The sequence below is a fragment of the Cetorhinus maximus genome, chromosome 22 (genome assembly GCF_964194155.1).
Source record: "Cetorhinus maximus chromosome 22, sCetMax3.hap1.1, whole genome shotgun sequence".
Taxonomy (NCBI): domain Eukaryota; kingdom Metazoa; phylum Chordata; class Chondrichthyes; order Lamniformes; family Cetorhinidae; genus Cetorhinus; species Cetorhinus maximus.
In genome coordinates, this window is record NC_135900.1 from 5550502 (window position 1) to 5575113 (window position 24612).

Consider the following 24612-nt stretch of genomic DNA (forward strand, 5'->3'; position numbering starts at 1 on the left):
AGAGAGAGAGAGAGCTTCCCCAAAGGCAGAGAGACGCCCCCCCGGGGAGCTGGAGACCCGAAAAAGCAAAAAACAAAGGTTTCAAAATTGGAAGGAAAGTGTCCGCGCGTCACAATCGATCACCTGGAAATTTAGCTGCTGAAAATGCTCTGCGCAGGAATCGATTTTATCTCATCACGGAAACCTCATCCCGCCCGTGGATGAGGTTTGGTGGAAAATGCAAAGGGCGCCCGGCCGATTCGCCCGTCCGCCCACTGCGAGGTTGGACGGGCCGCGTAACTGACATGCAATCGCGCCGTTATCGGGCTGAATTGCCCTCGTAGCTCTTAATTATTGGCGGGCGCACTTCTGACTTTAGCGCGCGCCCGCCGACCGAAATAGCGGGATGGTGCGGGGTCATCTCACGCGGTTTCACGCCCGATCAGCATAAAGTTCATCCCTAGAGTTAGCGTTTCCAGTCCGTATGACTCTTCTCAGAAACTCTAACGTAGTCGGTGTATTTGAATATGGAAAGTTGTTCCTCAGAGAAAGTTGTCATAATGAAAAACCTGCATCCACGTCTCCTTATAAACATGGTGAAGAAAGATAACACCGGGGCTATGATTATTCGAGTATATGATGCCCTGCACAATATTGTCCCTGATTAAACCTTCTCTCCTGACGCTGGGAGTGCTAATCCATTGCCCCTTGTTGCTTGAGACGGCGAGTTATTTGACTGTTGGTTCTTCCCCGCAGAGCAACAGTAACTGGGGTGGCGATCAGGGTTGAGGAGCTGCAGCATGCAAAGCAGAACTTGGGGGAATAACCCGGCCCGTGTCACTCAGCCACTGCTCGGATAAACCTGTCGAGAGACTGCGCGATTTTCACGAAATCTAACTTGCTACATCGACCATCCCTCCCCGCTTCCTTATCAAAGGCTTCTTCATTCAGTCTGTTGTCGCCATCCCTTTGGGCACTGTCCATCTCAGTAAAATGACTTGCGTTCTCGAGCGGCATGGTATGCCTTTGTTGTCCGACTATTGATGAAATCTGACTTTGTGAATCCGGCCTTCAAATAAAACAAAACAAATTCTCAGTCAGTAACAGAATAAATAAGGAAGATGTTGCATTTTTGTAGCGCCTTTCTCAACTTCGGGACATCACCAATGTACTTTACAGCCAATGAAGTACTCTCTTGCTTAACGTGTGTAGTCACTGTTATAATGCAGGAAACACAGCAACCAATTTGCGCACAGCAGGTTCACGCAAACAGCAATCTGCTAATGACCAGATCATCTGTTATTGTGATGTTGATTGAGGGTTAAATATTGGCCAGGACACCCGGGAGAATTCCCCTGTCCTGCTCCGTATTAGTACCATAGCATCTTTTATGAGGGCAAAGGGAGCCTTAAGTTCATATGTCATCTGAAAGACTGTACAGTGTTTCCTCAGTACTGGCACCAATTTCCAACTTTGATGCAGAGGGGGTGGTGTGGGGATGGGGGGAGGGGGTGTTGGTGCAGGCTTCTCACAACTTTTTAAAAAAATGTTCTCTTAAGGCGGTTGGACAGGAACTGATTGGGGTTGGCAGGATTGGGGGGGGTGGGGGTAAGATCTGGTGCAGCTATTATAACTCGCTCGTCCCATTCCTGCTGAGTCAGTGGGTTAAAAGTGCCCCCTAAAACTGAGCAGGATGCTTGAAACCATTAACCTAAGTGGAAAGGAAATGGGCGAGTTCCACTGCTTTACTGGACTGAGGCTTATGAGGCAGCATCAGAGGGCATCAGGGGTCAAACAGACAGGATGGGACTGGAGTCACGTGTGGGCCCAGAGCAGGTAAGGATGGCATGTCTGACAGCATCTGTGGAGTGACAGACAGGGTTAACGTTTCGAGTGACTCTTCTTCAGATCTAAAGAGAAGTAAAAATGTGGTGAAATATATACTGTTTAAGGGGGGGTGGGACAGGTGAAGCTGGGTAGAAGTTCAGTGATAGGTGGAGGCAAAGGAGAGATTGCGAAAGATGTCATAAACAAAAGGACAAAGGGGTGTTGATAGTGGTGATACTGGCTAAAGGAGGCGCTAATGGTGACATTAAGAGTAGAAAGCAGGATGAGCAAGTCACAGATGGCCCGAGTGGGGGTGGGGGGAGGGGAGGTGTGGGAGCAAGGATCAAAATAGTCTAAAAGGTGCGGATAAAACAATGAATGGAAATACATTTTTAAAAAATATAATAGAAATAGGTGGGAAAAAAAATGTATATATAAAAGTTAAAAAATAAATATTTGAAAAAAGGGGATCAAAAAGGGGTGAGGATGGAGGAGGGAGGTGAAGATCTGAAGTTGTTGAATTCAATATTCAGCCCGGAAGGCTGTAAAGTGCCTAGTCGGAAGATGAGGTGCTGTTCCTCCAGTTTGCGTTGAGCTTCACTGGAACAATGCAGCAGGCCAAGGACGGACATGTGGGCATGAGAGCAGGGTGGAGTGTTGAAATGGCAAGCGACAGGGAGGTCTGGGTCATGCTTGCGGGCAGACCGAAGGTGTTCTGCAAAGCGGCCACCCAGTCTGCGTTTGGTCTCTCCAATGTAGAGGAGACTGCAATGTCAATCGCTGCTCCCAATGTGGTCTCCTGTCTCCGAAACATTAACCCTGCCTTTCCCTCCACAGATGCTGTCAGGCCTGCTGAGTTTTTCCAGCCATTTTTGGTTTTTGTTTCAGGTTTCCAGCATCCGCAGTCTTTTGCTTTTATATAAGGATGGCGTGTTCCCATCCCTGAAGGACATTAGTAAACCAGTTTGATATTAAAATTAATTTCAAGGTCATTTTAACCCATTGGCCCCTGACATTTCGCGAGAGGTAACCATAGTTTTGCTGATCTCCAAATGTAATTCCATGGGCACCTCCCCACCAGGTAAACCCAGGAGACTTGGCCCTGCTGAACTTACCTCATTCCCTTGTAAATGTCAGAATCTCTGTCCACCCCTCGCAAGTCAACGGAAGGAAAAACCAGTTCAAAATTGTTAACAACCAGTAAAAACCAGTACGACTGGCACCAATGCTACTGGAGTTCCATTTTAACATGTGCAAGGCCAGTTTGGACAAGTTTTACTGGTACCAGGCATTTCCAAGTTTTCCTGATTTTTCACAGAATCTCACAGTGCAGAAAAGGCCCTTCGGCCCATCGAGTCTGCGCCGACACGTGAGAAACACCTGACCTACCTACCCTAATCCCATTTACCAGCACTTGGCCCATAGCCTTGAATGTTATGACGTGCCAAGTGCTCATCCAGGTACTTTTTAAAGGATGTGAGGCAACCCGCCTCCACCACCCTCCCAGGCAGCGCATTCCAGACCGTCACCGCCCTCTGGGTTAATAAAGTTTTTCCTCACATCCCCCCCTTGGGGTTTATGGAGGGAATTCCAGAGCACAGGATCCAGGGCAGCTGAACGACACTGCCACCAATGGCGGAGCGATTGAAATAGGGGAAGTGCAAGAGTCCAGAATTGGAGGAGTGCAGAGATCTCGGAGGGTTGTAGGGCTGGAGGAGATTGCAGAGATCGGTGGTGGGGGGGGTGGGGGGAGGCCATGGAGGGATTTGAACACAAGGTGAGGATTTTTACAAATTTTCAGCAGTGGGTTCTGAATGCACCAATACAAAGAGCTGGTGTGTAAATCCGGGATCGGGTTGGGGGGAGGTTGACTCGACCTGATTGGACGTGACAAGGCCTCGGGACCCTTGCTTTGGCGCTCGCTCGGGCGAGGCGGCTGGATTGAGACAATACAAGACTTGCACCGGCGCAAAGGGGAAAACCCACTTCGCCCCAACACTGCCACACACGAAAACAGCACCCCCCCCACCACCGTATAAAGAGTGTGGTCAGCTACCTTTTTATAGGCAGTGTGAAGCTCCCGATGTAACCACAAGCTGTACAGCAGGTTGGACGCGGCTTTTCCAGCCGAGGTGGAAACATTACTGAAAAGACAAGAGCGCAGACATTAGCGATTTCCACAGACTCATCAACGGCAAATCGAGCCTGACTGACGCGTACAAACACAGAAACAGGCCATTCAGCCCGACTGGTCCATGCCAGCCTCGATGCTCCATATGAGCCTCCTCCCTCACAGATTTAAAGTCACTGGGCCAGAGAACTTTGGACTTGGACTTTAATCTGCTATTCCAGCCGCTCCATCGACGTGAGGCACGGGGAACGGATGGGCTGGTGCAATAGGAATTGCCAGACAAGAGGGGGGGTCAAGGTACAGCTGGTTCTGATGGTCACATGATACAATGATAATGGAGTTTATTGACTAATTGCAGCCATCAATCTCTACCTCCATCACTATCAACGGGCAGAATTTTTACGCTGGGGGGTGTAAAAGTCAGGAATGAGCCCCCCCTCCCCACTTGTCCAGCTCTCCCCACGGCCTTTAAACAGGCCATTGGGCCATTAATTGGCTCAAGATGGGACGTCCGCCCCTCACCATGTGGAAGTGCCGCCTCAGAGAGCTGCCAGCTATTTGGGGGGGTAGTCGGAAGTGGTGGGGGGGGAGTTGGGGGGGTTCAGCAACTCTTATGTCTCAGCAGTGCCACCAGAAGCGGTGGCCGCTGCTGGGACTGCAGCAAGGCCAAGAGGAAGGCGTTGCAAATGGGATGTAAGGTGGGTCTAGGATCTTGCAGGGACTGGGCTGGCAGGGCCCAGTCAGGGGTAAGGGGTTGAAGGGAGCATGATTGGAAAGGACGAGGGGGAGGGAATTTAGGGGGTGGTTTGCACCTGGGGGGAGGAGCCTCAAATGGGCACAGATTTTCCATCAAGGAGGCATTCACCCCACCCCTAGCCCAATGCTCGCCAGGTGGGCAGTCTGGTGCCCAGGTGGCCTCTCCTGCTGCGGGCAAAGTTCCCGCCTCAATTGGCCCTTGGGCAGGAGGGACCGCCGGAAACCTCCTCTGCCACTGGTAAAATAATCCTGGGGCGGAGGTGAGTGGGTAAGTAATGGGCATGGCACCGCTGGCACAGTGCCCAATTTTACACATGCCCTCCACCCACCCCCCCCATCCTGAATGTCAATCCCACCCACGGGGCGGAGGGTAAAATTCAGCCTCATGGGTCTACAACAGGTCCAGGTAGGAGGTAAGGAGAAACCACCCCCCCCCACCGCCCCCCGAGTGATGGAGAGATTGGGACCCATCGATCTGCAGTTACCTGTTCCACCTGAGCTGCATTAACACATCAGGTCTCAAATTACTCATATACTGTACCCCAGATGGTTAAAAGCTGAAAGAAATCTGTCTAATTTTTATTTGAATCTATCAACGCTTCCTATTCTCCCCTTCGGGAGCCTGCAGGAGCTGGTCCCTGAAATATTGTTCCCCTCAAGTGTGGGCTGTGTCCTCTGGATCTACTGTTCTGGACAAGGTGAACCGGCTCGTCATGGTCAACATTATCCAGTCCCCTACGCAATCCTAAATGTAGCAATCGGACCACCTCATGGACCTTCATTTCTCCAGCGCTCTGTTTACATCACCGTTCCCTCAAACCCTATCTGTTTCCCTCCTGTCCTTTGAGGTCTGAGAGGGTTAAAAGGAGATTTATAGAGGTGTTCAAAATCATGGACCGTCCCGACAGAGTAAACGAGGAGAAGCTGTTTCCAGCGGCAGACAGGTCGGTAACCAGAGGGACACAGGTTTAAGGTCATTGGTGGAACAAGCCAAGGGAACGTGGTTGTTTCCACACAGAGAGCTGTTATAATCTGGAATGCACTGCCTGAAAGGGCAATGGGAAGAGATTTAACAGTAACTTTCAAAAGAGAATTGGATAAATACACGAAGGGGAAAAAATTTCAAGGTTATGGGGAAAGAGCCGTTGGAGTGGGACTAATCGAGTAGCTCTTTCAAAGAGCCAGCACAGAAAGGATGGGCTGAACAGCCTCCTTTCTGTGCTGTATCATTCTAATAGGCCAGGAGTCTCCAGCGAAATGGACCCCATGTGGGGTAACTGGGGCTGCAGTCCCATCAATTCAGCGCCAGGACCAAATTTGCAGGGGTGACTTGGTTTTGGATGAGGGACTCGGTGAGTTGCGCTGTGCCAATACCTATCGATGGGCTTGTTAGTTGCCGGTGGGTGCCTTTTACAGGTCAGAATCCTGCTGTGAGTCAATGGGAATAAAAATCCTGGAGGGGTTTTAAAACAAAATATGGATGCTGATTGGCGATTGCTCGTTTTACGATGATCACTCAAAGTCAAGGCGATTCCAAAACCTGGTTTGTGTCAGACACACATTGAGCATGAAGACCTGCGGACATTCCTGCGCTGTCCCGGGGCGTCAGCCCCACTTACCTGTCATCGTTGCTGATGCCGACAAGTTTCTTCAAGCCTCCGTTCTGCACAAAATTGCGGGCATGCTGCGGGTTATACTGGATCAGGCTGTTCAGCATGTGGCAGGTGAAGGAGACGGTCTCGTTGGGCACGGAAGAGGCCTTGTCTGGCTCGGGGAGTATCAATAACAAATCGGGCATGATCAGATTGGCTGGAGGACGAGGGGAAGAGAAGGAGAAATGGTAAAAAAACTTCCGAGCGGCGTACACGCCCTGAATCCGCGGTCAGACAGCTTCCGGAACGTTGAGTTTAGAAACCGGGTCCCGCTCTGCGTCGCGGGTTTCGGTTTAGACTCGCGGCATGGGGCAGGTTCATTCCACGGCGGGAGCTCGCTGCCCGCTATATCGGTTAAGGCTCCTCTGTCGGCACCCAGAGCGCGCTGGCCTGAAACTGGCCCTTGGCGGGTTTTCACGCCACTCTGTGGGGCTGGCTTGTGCCACTCAGGGACAGATCTTTTGCGCCGCGCCACTCTCCCCGCGTCGTGCCCAGAGCCAAACCCTCCCCGGCTGCTTATTACCAGGACCCACGTTGCGAAAGGTCGGGGATTGTGAATTGCCGCCGTCGGCACCAGTTCCAAACCGGCTGCCAATTCCTGGCCCAAACTTGAGCTGCAGCCCCAAGTCACGTTTCTGGTGATATTTAAAGTGATGGCTTTTTCTAATTTCCCGCACCCTTTTTTATTTATTTTAACCCTTTAGGTAAGTCACACACGGAGTTGGCAAAGGCGGCGCCTCTACTCACTCAGTTCTTCGTGGAGCCTCCGGTTTCGGGCCATGTTCCTCAACAAGGAGACGGCAGCTTTCTGCACACTCAGCTCCTCCGAGTACAACATCCGCCTGATGTGCTGGAGCCCGTTTTCTTTCGACGTGATGGTCTCGGAAATGGTGAATCCCATCTAATAATGACCAAACGCACCCGATTAAACCCCCTTCTGTATCTCACGGCGCCTTGTTTTTTTTCATTGCTTCCCCTGGGGGAAATCTTCAGACAGCTCCCTGTCTCACACAGGGACGGTACAACGGAGACAAACTTCAGTGACCCGACACTTCCAACAGAATCAACGTAAATAAAACATTTAGGGGTAAGTTTCAGCTGTGGATGAGCAGCCCACGAGTGAAGAGTCCATTTTAAAGGCTGTGCCTCAGTGTCTCTTGTGGTGTAGTGTGTAGTGTACCTGTCTCTGCGGGTTCAAGACGCACTCCAGGTCTTGATAACCGAGGAAGGTGTGTTCATAATGTGACCAAATAAATTGCATTATCAACCTGTAAATCTTCCCAGCACACGGGCGGTAAGCGTGGGAGAGATTCCTGGTCAGCCACGTGATGGAAAGGACATTGGAGACTCTACCATCACCATCTATAGCTCCAGGCTACAACATGCATGTAATGTAAAAATGTATGTTGCCACAGCAACTTGGGCTGCCTGAATGCACTGTAACACATCGCCACCCCCCTCATTACTGTGCCACTGACTGGCCATATTTAATATCAGTAATCTTATACTGTTTAACGTCAGTGATGAACAGAACTGATTTCACTAAGAATGGACTCACACAGCCATCGTTGTGTCACTGTGAGACGGTTCTGCTTTGAAGTCATGTAAACACAGATTCAGCTTTACGAACATACATAGGAAATAGGAACAGGAGTAGGCCATTCGGCCCCTCAAGCCTCCTCCGCCATTCATTAAGATCTTGGCTGATCTGTTTGTGTATCGAGTTCCACATTCCCATCTACCCCCGATAACCTTTGATTCCTTTGCCTTACAAGAATCTATCTACCTCTCCCGTTAAAAATATTCAATGACTCCGCCTCCATCGCCTTCTGAGGCAGAGAGTTCCAAAGTTGCACAACCCTCTGAGAGAGAAAATTTCTCCTCTTTGTCCTAAAAGGGTGACCCCTAATTTTAAAACGGTGCCCCCTAGTCTGGACTCACCCACAAGGGGAAACATCCTTTCCATGTCCACCTTGTCAAGGCTGTTCAGGATCTTATATACTTCAATTAAATCACCCCTCACTCTTCTCAACTCCAGTGGAAACAAGCCCAGTCTGTCCAACCTTTCCTCATAAGACAACCCACTCATTCCAGTTATCAATCTAGCTATCGTGCTACCTGACTCTGAGCCTTCCCCTGCTCTCCAGCAGCATGGCGTTTGAATTTAGTGGATCCTACCTGTACCCCCCAGAGTAAGATGGGGTACAGCTTGGTCCCACCCAGCCAGCTACTGTGTAAAACACTGCGTATGTTGTAAGATGTGCGGGAGATGGCCTGATGCCAATTGCAGACACTATTACTGGGCTTTATCTCACCGGTCCACTGCTGGCTGTGAGGTTTTGGAGAGCTCCAAGGGAAGCCTCCTGTGTGCAGTTCCTGGTGCTCCTTGCGATGAGGGAAAGGTACATCCTCACCACCAGACTGTGCCAAAGCCACTCAACCCCGCTGGGATTCCTTTTCTCTTCGATCGAAGGGATATTGACCACGTTCTCCTGATGGTGATAGATTGAGAAACTGTCGTCATTAACCTGAAAAGAATTCGCATTTCCCTCTGGTGCAAACCAGCTATTCCAGTTACAAACACAGTTTTAATATCTGGAACAATTGAATAAACTGGGCTCAAAGGTTGGCAGGAAACAGTAGCTGAGCAATGGGCTACCTTCAAAGAAGAGATAGTTCAGGCACTGTCAAGGGTGTATACCCTCGGAAGGGAAAGGTAGGGCAAACAAATCCAGAACTTCTTGGAATGCAAAAGAGATAGAAATTAGGATGAGGAAGAAAAAGTGTGCTTATGACAGACGTCAGGTAGAAAATACAACTGAGAACCAGGTTGAATACAGAAGGTTCAGAGGGGAGGTGAGAAAGCAAATAAGAGATGCAAAGAGGGAGTATGAAAAGAGACAGGCAGCTAACTTAAAAGGAAATTCCAAAGTCTTCTATAGACATATAAATAGCAAAAAGATAAGTAAGAGGAGGAGTAGGGCTGATGAGGGACCAAAAAGGGGATTTTGTATGGAGGCAGGGGGCAAAGCTGAGGTATTAAATGAATACTTTGTACCTGTTTTTACCAAGGAAGAAGAAGATGCTACTCAGGCCACAGTGAAAGTGGAGATAATTCAAACACTAGGAGTGTTGATAATAAATGAGGAGGAGGTATTGGATAGACTGTCTGCACTTAAAGTGGATAAAGCTCCAGGACCAGGTGAGATGCACCCGAGGAGATTGAGGGAAGTGAGAGTGGAAATTGCGGAGGCGCTGGCAATAGTTTTCTAATCTTCCTCAGGCTCAGGGGTGGTGCCAGAGGACTAGAGAATTACAAACATTACAACTTTGTTCAAAAACGGGTGTAAAGATAAACCCGGCAATTCCAGGCAGTCAGCTTAACTTTGGTGGTGGGGGAACTTTCAGAAGCAGCAACGCGGGACAAAATTAAGTCACAAAGGCAAATTCAGGTTAATTAAAGAAAGCCCTAATTAAGGGCAATGCTGTTGTGTGATCTACACGGATTTCCAAAAGGCATCCGATACAGTGGAATAAAAATACATATGGAATAAAAGGGACAATAGCAACATGGATAAGAAATTGGCCGAGTGACAGGAAACAGGGAGTAGTGGTTAACGGATGTTTTTCAGGCTGTAGGAGTTCCCCAGGGGTCAGTGTTGGGTCTCTTGCTTTTCCTGGTACATATTAATGATCTAAGCCTTGGCGTACAGGGCACGGTTTCAAAATTCAGGGATGATACAAAACTTGGAAGTATTGTGAACTGTGAGGAGGACAGTGTAGAACCTGGAAAAGGACATTGACAGGTTGGCAGGATGGGTGGACAGGTGGCAGGTGTGGTTCAATGCAGAGAAACATGAAGTGATTCATGTTGGTAAGAAGGACATGAAGAGACAATATAAAATAAAGGCTACAACTCTAGATTGGGTACAGGAGCAGAGGCACCTGGGTGGATATGTGCATTATTTATTGAAGTTGGCAGGATAGGTTGAGAGAGCGGCTAATAAAGCAAACAATATCCTAGGCTTTATTAAGTGGGGCATAGGGCACAAGAGCAAGGAAGTTATGTTGAACTTGTATAAAACACCATTTCGGCCTCAGCTGGGCCATTGCGTCCAGTTCTGGGCACCGCACTTTAAGAAGGATATGAAGGCATTGGAGAGAGTGCAGAAAAAATGCATGAGAATGGTTCCAGGAATGAGGAACTTCAGTATGAAGGTAGATTGGAGAAGTTGGGACTATTTTTCTTGGAGAAGAGAAGGCCGAGAGGAGATTTGATAGAGATGCTCAAAATCATGAGGGGTCTGGACAGAGTCGACAGGAAGAACCTGTTCCCACTCGTGAAAAGGATCGAGAACGAGAGGGCACAGATTTAGAGTGATTGGCAAAAGAAGCAAAAAAGTGATATGAGAAAAAAACTTTTTCACGTGGTTAAGGTGCTTGAGAGTGTGGGGGAGGCAGGGTCAATAGAGGCCTTCAAAAGGGAATTAGACAGTTATTGAAAAGGAAGAATGTGCAGGGTTATGAGAAGGCAGGAGATTGGAACTATGTGAATTGCTCATTCAGAGAGCCAGTGCAGACATGATGGGCCGAATGGCCTCCTTCTGTGCTGTAACAATTCTGTGATTCTATGAACTCTGCCACAGGCAAAAATCAGACACCTCATGGGCCAGTTCAATGTTCACTGGCACTGCTCTGCAGTGAAAAGCAAAAGTTACTTTAATTGTAGGACTCAATTTATCTCTTATTTCCAACTTTTGGATGAGACATTAAACACCATTTGCCTTGTCATATGGACGTCAAAGATCCCATGGGCAAAGACGAGCTGGGGGCGGGTTCTCCCTCGTGTCAATATTCATCCCTCAACCAACATCACTGAAACAGATTAACTGGCCATTACCTCTTCTCTGTTTCTGGGAGCTTGCTGTGTATAACTTGGCTGCCCCGAAACACTTCAAACACTTTGCCTACACTTCAAAAGCACTTGATTGGCTGTAAAGCGCTCTGGGACATCCTGAATTTGTGAAAGATATATAAACGGAATTCATGTGTCACAATTTGGCTCAGCTGATTTAATTCAGTGTCATCACCATCCTCGTATTTTTCAGCAGTTGAAAGTTATAAGATTCTGCGCCGAGTCACCTTATGTACCCAACTTACGAGACCTTTACGAACTGGAGTATGGATGTGGAGTGGAAGGAGGGTGGGAATCAGCACGTACCTCTTTCAGCCTTGAACTCCGAGCTCCAAAGCAGCCCGCTGACTTCTTCTGTGACGAGGACTCATTTTTCCAGGCGAGACTCTCAGAGGAAGTGCTTGGCAGTTCATTCTCGAGTTGGAAGGACAGGTTGTGTAAGATGCACATGCTGTTTTCCGTCGACTGAGAGGAAAGCGAAGAGGTTTATTGCAGCCCAGCGTCCATGAGCGAAGCAGATCGCGAGACGGTTCAACTCCTAAAAGCCAGGAGCACTCAAGCTCTGCGTCTTTACACCACAATGGGGAACCTCCTGGGACAAATATAAGGGCCTTTTTTCAAATTTATTCTTTCAAGGGATGTGGGCTTCGCTGGCTGGGCCAGTATTTGTTGCCCATTCCTAGCAGCCCTTGAGAAGGTGGGGGTGAGCTGCCTTCTTGAACTGCTGCAGTCCCTGTGATGTAGGTACACCCACAGTGCTGTTAGGAACGGAGTTCCAGGATTTTGACCCAGCGACAGTGAAGGAACGGCGATATATTTCCAAATCAGGATGGTGAGTGGTTAGGAGGGAAACTTGCAGGTGGTGTTCTGTTCCCTCTACTCTGAGCATGGTTGCAGAGTGACATTGCGATGGGGTCCAGCAACACAGGGTCTCACCAGCACCGTGTCTAATATTAGCTCAAGAGTATTCAAGGCCCTAGTAGTTATTTGAAGTTCTTTGATCTCAGGAACAGACTGAGGCTGTGTAAGACCATTCACACAAAGGTGTCATTTTAGACATGTTGGACACATAAAGAGGTCTTGGCCAGTCATGGAAAATGCATGATATCATAACAGGGGCTTTATACACTCTGCTTAAATATTCAGTTAATGGAATGGGATATAGGCTGAGGGTTATAACAAATGTCCGACATGATAATTTGAACTTCCTAGCATGTCTCTCTACTTGCCTGGATGAGTGCAGCTCCAACAATACTCAAGAAGCTTGACACCGTCCAGGACAAAGCAGCCCGCTTGATTGGCACCACATCCACAAACATTCACTCCCTCCACCACCAACGCACAGTGGCAGCAGTGTGTACCATCTACAAGATGCACTGCAGGAACTCACAAGGCTCTTTAGAGAGCACCTTCCAAACCCATGACTGCTACCATTTAGAAGGGCAAGGGCAGCAGATAGATGGGAACACCAACATCTGCATGTTCCCCTCCAAGCCACTCACCATCCTGACTTGGAAATATTTTTTTTTATTCATTCATGGGATGTGGGTGTCGCTGGCTGGGCCAGCATTTATTGCCCATCCCTAGCTGCCCTTGAGAAGGTGGTGATGAGCTGCCCTGAACCACTGCAGTCCATGTGGTGTAGGTACACCCACAGTGCTGTTAGGGAAGGAGTTCCAGGATTTTGAGCCAGTGACAAGTGAAGGTACAGCGATATATTTCCAAGTCAGGATGGCGAGTGTTTTGGAGAGGAACATCCAGGTAGTGGTGTTTGCATGTGTCCGCTGACTTGTCCTTCTAGGTGGTAGTGGTTATGGATTTGGAAATATATCGCCGTTCCTTCACTGTCATTGGGTCAAAATCCTGGAACTCCCTTCCTAACAGCACTGTGGGTGTACGTACACCACATGGACTGCAGCGGTTCAAGAGGGAAGCTCATCACCACCTTCTCATGGGCAATTAGGGATGGGCAATAAATGCTGCCCTAGCCAGCAATGCCCACATCCCATGAATGAACAAAACAAAACGTCCACAAAACTGGCAAGAGGAGGGTTGTTTTAGAGACAATTCTCAGGGTGTTGGCCAGCATTTATTGTCATTCCCTAGTTGCCCAGAGAAGATGGTGATGAGCCAACATCTTGAGGCAATTTTAATGCAGCTGAGTGGCTTGCTGGGCCACTTCTGAGGACAGTTTTCAGTTCTGAAGAGTCGTATTGGACTCAAAGGCCTGCTGAGTTTTTCCAGCATGTTCTTTGTCTAGTTAAGAGTCAGTCACATTGATGTGGGAAAGGAGTCACATATAGGCCCAGGTTGAGTGAGAATGGCAGCTTTTTTCTACCCCAAAAAGGGCATTAGTGACCAACTGGGTTTTAATGAAAATCCGAAACCTTCATGGTCACTTTTACTGACATCATCTTTTAATTTCCAGATGGATTTAAAGTGAATTCCAAAACCCAAAAAGCTCAGGTGGGATTTGACCCCACGTTCTCTGCATTATTACACCAGAGGCATGGTCCTTTTGATGGAAGATTCCTTAGCTCAGTGTTTTAAGTCCTGTTCTAGGCCCTCGTTGCAAAGTTTACTTCCTGTCAAAGCTTTATAGAATCATCAAATGGTTACAGCACAGAAGGAGGCCATTTGGCCCATCCTGTCCATGCCTGCTCTCTGCAGGAGTTACTCAGCTAGTCCCACTCCCCCGCCTTTTCCCCATCGCCTTGCAAATTTTCCCTCTTCAGGTAACTAACCTGTTCCCTCTTGAATACTTTGATTGAAGCTGCTACCACCACACTCTCAGGCAGTGCATTCCAGACCCTGACCACTCGCTGTGTTAAAAAGGTTTCTCTCATGTCGCCTCTGGTTCTTTAGCCAATCACCTTAAATCTTTGTCCTCTGTTTTTAACCCTTCTGCCAATGGGAACGGTGTTTCCCTATCCATTTTGTCCAGGCCCCTCATGATTTTGAAGACCTCCATCAATCACCTCTCAACCTATTCTTCCCTGAGGAGAACAAACCTCAGCTTCTCCAATCCACCCACATAACTGAGGTCCCTCATCCTTGAAGCTATTCTCGTGAATCTTTCCTGTAGCCTCTCAACCTCCTTAAAACGTGACGCCCAGAAGTGATGCGATGGGTAAGATTTAATGTAATGATGATCGGAGATCTGGTGGGAAACCCGTGTCACTCCCGAGCAGGAGGCCGGAGTGGATTCCAGCATCGGGCCTTCTGCGGGAATCCCGAGCCTGGGAGCGAAATTCCGAGGTAACAGGTGAGTGAGAGCAGGATGGGGCCTGTGAGGAAGTGGGAGGCTGGGGGGAGGCATGGGGGTGGGGGCATCAGAGGCAAGGGCAGGGGGTTGCTCTCAGCCTTGGCCCCCCCTTGCTTGAGGCCTAGTCAATCAATCGGGCACTAAAGGCCTTTGGAAGAGGGACCCCGCCAGCCCCCACCCCCCCCCAACTCCAGAAGGCCACAGGCAGGGGTAATTGGCATCAGTTGGCTCAATAATGAGCCTAATTGACAATCTGCCACCGGGGGGGGCGAGCATGCGCCCGGGGGGCTGTTCCTGGCTCCAACTTTATCGTGGGAGGTTTTCCCGCCACCGGGAGACTGACTTGTGGCCTGGTCTCTCCCACAATTCAGTGGGCCTGGCCTCCATGTTTCCCGCCCTGAGCGACTGCATTAAATCCAGCTCAATACTCCAGTTGATGCCGAACCAGCGTTTGATAAAGGTTCACCTTTCTTGTTTTGTGCTCTATGCCTCTATTTATAAAGCCCTGGATTGCTTTGCCTTACTTACCACTTTCTCAACCTGTCCTGCCACCTTCAATGACTTATGCACGTACACCATCAGGTCCCTCTGCCCTCGCACCCTCTTTACAACCATGAATTCCTTTAGTTTGAAGGAACCCCTGTGTTGTTATTTACTGATTTATTTATTTTTAGGTCTGCACAGCCCAGGCCTGAAATGGCTGGAAACGCCGGAGGAGAGTGTGGTCAGAGGAGCAGAAGGATTTGCAGATGATAAACCAGGATTTTGGAGGATGGCCAGCAGCACCAGTGAGAGCGGCTCCGAGGAATCTCCTGCCACTTCCTGTCTCCAGCCTTGGCTCAAATTTATTCTATTTACCTTATCATCCTCTTGATTATTGGCAATTGTGAACTGGATGTAGTGGACAAGGGAGTCAATTAGTCCGTCACATTCTCTCATTTGCTTCCGTCCCTCTGGACTAGCTGAGCTTAAGTTTCTGTAGAGATAGAGAGAGAGAGAGAGAGAGAAGGAGGTGGCTTAGTAACCAAAATAAACTAAAATCTATTCAGGACATTTCAGAGCAATCATTACCTCAAATTTTATATAATGTGCATACAAGTGACCAGTTTCCAACCTCTGAGTGACCAAAAGCAGGTGGGTGACTGGAGGGCCGTAGGATCCATCTTTTACAGGAACCCAGTATAATTTTATTTTCATTCTTCATGGGCAAGGCCAGCATTTGTTGTCCATCCCTAATTGCCCTTGAACTGAGTGACTTGCTCGGCCTTTTCAGAGGGCAGTTAAGAGTCAACCACTTGGTGTGGGTCTGGAGTCACATGTAGGCCAGACCAGGTAAGGACGGCAGATTTCCTTCCCTAAAGGGGCATTAGTGAACCAGATGGGTATTTACAACAATTGACCATAGTAGTCATGGTCACCATCACTGAGACTAACTTTACATTCCAGACTTATTAGTCTAATTCAAATTGCACCAGCTGCTGTGGTGGAATGTGCACTCGTGTCTCCCAAGCATTAGCCTGGGCGTCTGGATTACTGTCCAGTAATGATAACACTGTGTCACCATGTCCCTACAATCCAGTCAGATCCAGCACTGCTTGTATTTTTTGGAAGTCTTTATGTTATTAATTGAAAGAACTGAATTCTGGTGGCTTGGAATAACTCAGCCAAGGCTGGTGGGTTGCGGTGTGACACACTCAGCTTTTGAGGTATTGAGTTCTCACTGGTTATCAATATTTACTAGCTGACCTGGTAATGACATCCGACCTGGGATAAGATAACAGAGCTGGGCGGGTGAAAGGCGAGGGAAGTGGTTGGATAATCTGGGCCAAGATGAGGCAACTTCAGGCCAGCTTGACTTGACACCGTGGACCATTTCATACAAACATACAAATGAGGAGCAGGAGTAGGCCATCAGCCCTCTGCTCCTCCATTCAACATGATCATGGCTGATCTGACTGCAACCTCTCACCGACCCCCGATAACCTTTCACCCCTTTGCTTATCAAGAATCTATCTAGCTCTGCCTTGTAAAACATTCAAAGTCTCTGCTTCCACCAGCTTTTGAGGGAGAGAGTTCCAAAGACTGACTACCGTCTGAGAGAAAAAATTTCTTCTCATCTCTGTCTTAAGTGGGCGACCCCTTATTTTTAAACCATGACTCCTAGTTCTAGATTCTCCCAGAAGAGGAAACATCCTCTCTACATCTGCCCTGTCAAGACCTCCTCAGGATCTTATATGTTTCAATCAAGTCGCCTCTTACTCTTCTAAACTCCAGTGGATACAAGCCTAGTCTGTCCAATCTTTCCTCATAAGACAGCCCACCCACTCCAGTTATTAATCTGGTAAACCTTCTTTGAACTGCTTCCAACATAATTTCTTAAATAAGGAGATCAATACTGTACACAATACTCCAGATGAGGTCTCATCAATGCCCTGTATAACTGAAGCATAACCTCCCTACTTTTATATTCAATTATCTTCACAATAAATGATAACATTCTATTAGCTTTCCTAATTACTTGCTGTACCTGTATACTAGCCTTTTGTGATTCATGCACTAGGACACCCAGATCCCTCTGCATCTCAGAGCTCAGCAACCTCTCACCATTTAGATAATAAACTTCTTTTTATTTTTCCTGCCAAAATGGACAATTTCATACCTTCCCACATTATACTCCATTTGCCAGATCTTTGCCCACTCACTTAACCTATCTTTATTCCTTTGTAGCCTCCTTAAGTCCTCTTCACAACTTTCTTTGTATCCTACCTATATTTGTATCATCAGCAAATTTAGCAAATATCCCATCCAAACCTTCATCCAAGTCATTGATATAAACCATAAACAGTTGAGGCCCCAGCACTGATCCCTGTGACACACCACTCGTCACACCCTACCAACCAGAAACAGGCCCATTTATGCCAACTCTCTGCTTCCTGTTAGCCAGCCAATCTTCTATCCATGTCAATATGTTACCCCCTACACCATGAGCTTTTATTTTCCATAGTAACTTTTGATGTGGCACCATATAAAATGCCTTCTGAAAATCTAAGTACAGTACATCCACCGGTTCCCATTCATTCACAGCACAGTGACTCCTTCAAAGAACTCCACGGGGAGAATTTTCTCCCCATTGGTGGGGGGAGGGTTGGGCAGGAGAGGGCGTGGGTGAGCATGCAGCCGCTCGCCGCTTGCGATCGGCTGGGTGCTGCCATTTTGTGTGGGCAGGCCAATTAAGCGCTGAGTGCTCCCTGTGCGGGTCGGAGGAGGAAGGAGAGTCAGGGAAATCGCCCTGAGGCATGGTGCTGCCTCAGGGAGACTATTGTGATGTTTTAAAATTTTAATAAAGAAAAAAAAAATGTTTTAAGACATGTCCCCTCATGTGACAGTGTCACATTAGCTGGGACATGTCAATGAACTTTAATAAAAAAATTTATTTAATTTATAAACCCTTCACGAAGCCTCATCCCGCCTGTGGATGAGGTTTCATGATAAATGCGAAGGCCGCCTGGGCTCTTCGCCCGCCCGCCCGCCTTAAGGTTGGACGGGCAGCTCAGTTAATTCCTTTAATTAGTTTTTAAATGGCCTTAATAGGCCTTTGACAGTTTGGCGGGTGCGCAGCCAACTCTGCTGTGCGCCTGCTGAACTGAGGATCAGAATGACGCGCAGTGACATCAGGACGCACGCCCGATATCACCGTGCGTCATTTTAAATGTCACCTGCCTGCCTGTCAAAGATTCTGCCCCAATAAATTGGGTAAACATGATTTCCCTTTCACAAAACCATGTTGACTCTGCCTGATTGCCTTGCATTTTTCTATAACATCTTTAATAATGCCTTCTAACATTTTCCCTATGACAAATGTTAAGCTAACTGGCCTTTGGTTCCCTTATTTCTGTCTCCCTCCCTTTTTGAATGAAGGAGTTACATTAGCTATTTTCCAATCTAATGGCACCTTCCATGAATCCAGGGAATTTTGGAAAATTAAAAGCAACACAGCAACTATCTCACTAGCCACTTCTTTTAAGATCCTAAGATGAAGTCCATCAGGACCTGAGGACTTGTCAACCCGCAGCTCCAACAATTTGCTCAGAGTTGAGGTGAGAGTGACTGCCCTTGACACAAGGCAGCATTTGACTAAGTGTGGCATCAAGGAGTCCTAGCAAAACTGGAGTCAATGGGAATCAGGGGGAAAACTCTCCACTGGTTGGAGTCATACCTAGCACAAGGGAGGATGGTTGTGGTTGTTGGAGGTCAGTCATCTCAGCTCCAGGACATCACCACAGGAGTTCCTCAGGGTAGTGTCCTCAGCCCAACCATCTTCAGCTGCTTCATCAATGACCTTCCTTCCATCATAAGGTCAGAAGTGGGGGTGTTTGCTGATGATTGCACAATGTTCAACACCATTCACGACTCCTCAGGTACTGAAGCAGTCCATGTCCAAAGGCAGCAAGACCTGGACAATATCCTGGCTTGGGCTGACAAGTGGCAAGTAACATTTGCACCACACAAGTGCCAGGCAATGACCGTCCCCAGCAAGAGATCATCTAACCATCGCCCCTTGATATCCAATGGCATTGCCATCACTGAATCCCCCACTATCAACATCTTGAGGGTTACCATTGACTGGAAACTGAACTCAACTAGCCATATAAATATTATGTCTACAAGAGAAGGTCAGAGGCTAGGAATCGTGCAATGAGAAACTCACCTCCTGACTCCCCAAAGCCTGTCCACCATCTGCAAGGCACAAATCAGGAGTGTAATGGAATACTCCCCACTTGCCTGAATGAGTGCAGCTCCAACAACACTCAAGGAACTTAACAGGACGAAGCAGCCCACTTGATTAGCACCCCTTCCACAAACATTCACTCCCTCAACCACTGACAAACAGTGGCAGCAGTATGTACCATCTACAAAATGCACTGCAGAAACTCACCAAGGCTCCTTAGGCAGCACCTCCCAAACCCACGGCCACTACCATCTAGAAGGACAAGGGCAGCAGATACATGGGAACACCACCACCTGAAAATTCCCCTTCAATCCACTCACCACCCTGACTTGGAAACATATCGCAATTTCTTCACTGTCGCTGGGTCAAAATTCTAGAACTCCCTCCCTAACAGCACGGTGGGTGTACCTACACCACATGGACTGCAGTGGTTCAAGAAGGCAGCTCATCACCATCTTCTCAAGGGCAATTAGGGATGGGTAATAAATGTTGGCCTAGCCAGCGACACCCACATCCCATAAAATAAATGAATAAAAGCACTTCCCTGGTGATTATAATTTCACTGATTTCCTTCCTCCTTTCCATGTTCTGTTTTGCAGCTATTTCTGGGATGTTACTTGTATCCTCTATAGTGATGACTGATGAAAAATACCTGTTCAATTCTTCTGCCATTCCTTTACTTTCCATTATTAATTCCCCAGATTCACTTCCTATAGGACCATTGCTCACTTTGTTAACTCTTTTCTTATTTAAGTATCTATAGAAACTCTTACTATCTGTCTTTATATTTCTAGCTAGCTTTCTCTCATACTCTAATTTTTCCATCCTTAGTAACTCTTTGTCATTCTTTGCTGTTTTTTTATTCTATCCAACCTTCTGACCTGCCACCTATCTTTGCACAATTATATGCTTCTCCTTTCAGTTTGATACTGTCTTTAACTTTTTTAGTTAACCACAGGTGGTGGACCCTCCCTTTGGAATTTTTCTTTCTTGTTGGAATGTATCTATTCTGTGTATTCTGAAATATCTCTTTAAATGTCTGCCTCTGCACCTCTAGTGATCTATCCCTTAATCTCATTTGTCAATTCACTTTAACTAGCTCTGCTTTCATTCCTACATAATTGCCCTTATTTAAGGTTAAATACTATTCTTAGACCTACTTTTCTCTCCCTCAAAGTGAATGTAAAATTACATCATATTATGATCACTGCTGTCCAAGGATGCCTTCACTATGAGGTCATCAATCCTACCTCATTGCACAATACCAGGTCTAGTATAGACTGTTCTCTGGTTGGCTCCAGAAAGTGCTGTTCTAAGAAACTGAAAACATTCTATGAACTCCTTATCTACGCTACCTTTGCCCATCGGGTATTTCCAGTCTATGGGTAGATTAAAATCCCTCATGATTATTGCCATTTCTTTCTGACAAGCTCCCATTATCTCTTCCTTTATACTCTGCCCTACTGTGTAGTTACAATTAGGGGGCCTGTACACTACTCCCACAAGTGACTTCTTGGCTTTATCATTCCTCATCTCAATCCAAACCACCTCTACATCCTGGTTTCCTGAACTTAGGTCATTTCTCTTTAATGTGCTAATCCCTTCATTAATTAGCAGAGTCACCCCTCCACCTTTTCCTAGCTCCCTGTCTTTCCTAAAAGTCACATACCCTTAAATATTCAGGTCCCAATCTATGTGATGCTATAGCCATGTCTCTGTAATGACTATCAGATCATACTTATTTGTTTCTTTTTGTGCTATCAGTTCATCTGTTTTGTTTTGAATGCTATATGCATTCAGTTACAGAGCCTTTGTTTTGTCCTTTTATTATTTTTGTAACCTCTAGCCTTATCTGCAGTTTTACTCTTAGATTTGTACTCTTTATCCTTTCTTGTCATGTTCTGTTTATCAATTCCCATATTAATACCTGTCTCTCTTGCCTTGTCTCTACTCTTTGGTTTACTACATCTTCCCAAATCTGATACCTCACCCCCTTTAATTAGTTTAAAACCCTCTCTACTTCCCTAGTTGTGCGGCTCACTAGAACACCAGTCCCAGCACGGTTCAGGTGTGGACCGTCCCAACAGTACAGATCCCACTTTCCCCAATACTGATGCGAATGCTCTACAAACCGGAATCCATTTCTCCCACACCAGGGAGCCATACGTTCATCTCTCTAATCTTATTTACCCTATGTCAATTTGTATGTGACTCAGATAATAATCCAGAGGTTATTACCTTTGAGGTTTTGCTTTTCAATTTAGTGCCTAACTCCTCATACTCTCGATGTAAAACCTCTTTCCTAGTTCTACCTATGTTGTTGGTACCTATATGGAACACGACAACTGGATCCTCCCCCTCCCACTACAAGTTCCCCTCCAGCCCTGAGCAGATGTCCCAAAGAGGGGGAGGTGATGGTGTAGTGGTATTGTTGCTGGACTAATGATCCAGAGACCCAGGGTAATGTTCCAGGGGACCTAGGTTCAAATCCTGCCATGGCAGATGGTGGAATTTGAATTCAATAAAAATCTGGAATTAAAAGTCTAATGATGATCATGAAACCATTGTTGTAAAAACCCATCTGGTTCACTAATGCCCTTTAGGGAAGGAAATCTGTTGTCCATACCTGGACTGGCCAATGTGGTTGAATGTGAAATGGCCTAGCAAGCCACTCAGTTGTAACAAAGTCACAAAAAAGGGATGAAACCAAACAGTAATTCCTTCTAACAGCACTGTGGGTGTACCTACACCACATGGACTGCAGCAGTTTAAGAAGGCAGCTCACCACCACCAAGGACAATCAGGGATGTGCAATAAATGCTGGCCTGGCCAGTGAAGCCCACATCCCATGGATGAATAAAATACAGGTAACACAGCTGTTTGGACTCTTGCTCTTTGCTGCGGAGAACAGTGTCAATATCCCTCACTATACTATCCCCTACCCCCCTATGTTCCTTTTTGCACCCCAATACTGTCCTGTTCTACGGTGCCATGGTCAATTTGCTCATCCACCCTATAGCTCCCCCACTCTCATCCAAACGAGCTAAAAAACCTCAATCCCATTGGACAATTGCAAAGGCTGAGGCTCCTGCACTCCTGCCCTCTGGGTCCCCTTTCCTGCCTCACTCACAGTCTTACCCTCCTGTTCCTGACCACTGACTAAATCAGAAGACCCTATCCTAAGTGGTGTGACTGCCCCCTGGTACAAAGCATCCAGCTAACTTTCCCCCTCCCTGATGGGTCGCAGTGTCTGCAGCTCAGCCTCCAGTTCAATGACTCTGAGCATTTCCTGGCATTTTCCGGCACCTGTCGCGGGTGGGAGCCACCGCCCCGGCCAGAAGTCCATTGACTTGCGGCGGGACCGGAAGATGCCAGTGGCGGGAGGGTGCGGAATCTCCCGCCCTGTATCAGGCTGTGGCCTGTTGTGGGCCACAGATTGTCCTAGAGTGGCCTGGAGTGCCCAGGGGTTGAAGGTTAATTTCCAGGACATCACCGCCAGCAAAACCTGGGAGAGAAAAAACCACAGAGGCTAAACAAAAAATGTTTTTTTTTCATTTCTTTGAACATGCTTGTATACCCCTTTACACCAGAGGCGGGGAAGTGGCTGTTTGACTGACAGTCAGGAGTCACCCAATCAGGTACAAATAGTTTTCTTGCTGTCCAATTGGATGCAGGAAGGAGGGGTGATGTGGGGATGGACAGGTTGGGCGACCAATAGCAGGAATGTCAGGTGGTTGGGGGGGGGGGGGGGGGTGGGGGGCATCATGCGGATTGATGTGTCGGGGGTCCAGTGGCAGGAGTGCAGGGGCAGGAGATTTGGAAGAAGATGCTCTTCTTGTGATTAAACCTCCGGGAACATGTCCAACTTGTCGAGGGGACTGAAACCGTACGCTGACTTTCTTTCGGAAGAGTGAATTTTGTTTTCAAAACGTTCGTTGCTCCCTCATCTAGCCCTAGTCTTACAGTTTGAGAATGAGCATTATTTAGCAAGAAAAGGAAACAAGCTCTTAAAACGCTAAGTGGCAGGAATCCAGCCCTCAGCAAATAGGAAAGTTGAAATGAATCCATTTAGATTAATAATTAACAGAGAGTCAGGTGCAAAGATTACAAGAGGGAGACGTACACCTGCTAGGTTCTGTCATGAAATATTTACTGCCAGGTTTCCGTGCACATGAATGGGAGGAGAATTTCTAAACAAGCACACGATTCCATGGTGATTTTTTGGTGAAATTTTGACGATTTTTTTGGTGACTTTTTGGTGATTTTATGGTGAGCTTTTGGTGACTTTTTGATGAATCTTTAGTGATATATGGTGATTTTCGGTGAATATATTTTCTGGTGATTTAATGGCTGTTTTAGTTCAGCAGATGACATTGTTCGATTCTTGACAGAAAGCGAGAAGGTGCAATTTCCAAAGACCAATCACAACCCCAGGGATATCCCACGGACAACGAATTTGTTTCAAAGTGCAATCACTGGGGTAGATCTTCACTTTGTGCAGAAGTATGAAACACGTGATGGTGAAGAAAATTAAAGTTAAGATCGGGAGAATGTGAAACAAGCTATTGGTCATTCTTCACCTTTGCAGAAAATCAGACTCTACCCCAAAGCTTTTGTACTTTTGAGAAACAGGGCTTCCAATGAAATTAGCAGCTAATTAAATTCACTTTGCCAGTGTTAGCTGGTGGACAAACATTGGCCAACACACCAGAAGAATGCCCCATGTCTTAAATCCACCTGAGGGGGTTAAATATCTTGGTTAAATATCTCATCCAAAAGACAGTAACTTGGACAATGCAGCACTCCCTCAGTATGGCATTGGGAGTGTCAGTCTGGATGTTTTGTGATCAGGTCTCTTGAGTGACACTTGGACTACGTAAGCTGCTGACCCAGAGGTGAGACTGTTACCCACTGATCCAAGGCTGACACCCGATAATATCTAATGAGGGGGCTCTTCCTGCTAGCAATGTTACTGACCTCAACAAGTACAAGAGCCTCTCTGGGAAAAGTTGCTGATGCCTCCTGAAACAACGTACCTCCATGCTGGTCCTGCCAACTCTGGTCTGCTTCAGCCTGACCCCCATTGTGAATTTCTCCTCCCCACACTCTCCCCCCCAACACCACAACCATAATCGACCCAATCAGAGTCAGGGATACCTCTACCAGCAGAAGGGGGTTCAACATCACCATGTTTATGGTTTCAACCACTGAGGTGCTGGCAACCAATTAATTAGTAGTTTAAAAAAATTCGGATGTCGATGACTCTGGCAAGGCCGGCACTTATTGCCCCTTGAGAAGGTGGTGGTGAGCTGCCTTCTTGAACCGCTGCAGTCCACGTGGTGTAGTTACATCCACAGT

The 24612-nt window shown here is 47.3% G+C and overlaps 1 protein-coding gene across 2 annotated transcripts in view; it reads right to left on the reverse strand.

Moving 5' to 3' along the window:
- Positions 1 to 401: 401 nt before the first annotated feature.
- The window catches only part of pkp2 (plakophilin 2), a 79611-nt gene continuing 55400 nt past the window's right edge, over positions 402 to 24612 (reverse strand). For both annotated transcript variants that reach the window (XM_078567679.1, XM_078567678.1), the window contains exons 7-13: positions 15384 to 15501; positions 11567 to 11725; positions 8661 to 8837; positions 7093 to 7246; positions 6313 to 6502; positions 3863 to 3950; positions 402 to 1048 (exon numbers count right to left, since the gene is read on the reverse strand). In XM_078567679.1, coding sequence (XP_078423805.1) covers positions 965 to 1048; positions 3863 to 3950; positions 6313 to 6502; positions 7093 to 7246; positions 8661 to 8837; positions 11567 to 11725; positions 15384 to 15501 — 970 coding nt within the window. In that variant the 3' untranslated portion in view covers positions 402 to 964. The remainder of the gene's footprint in view (positions 1049 to 3862; positions 3951 to 6312; positions 6503 to 7092; positions 7247 to 8660; positions 8838 to 11566; positions 11726 to 15383; positions 15502 to 24612) is intronic.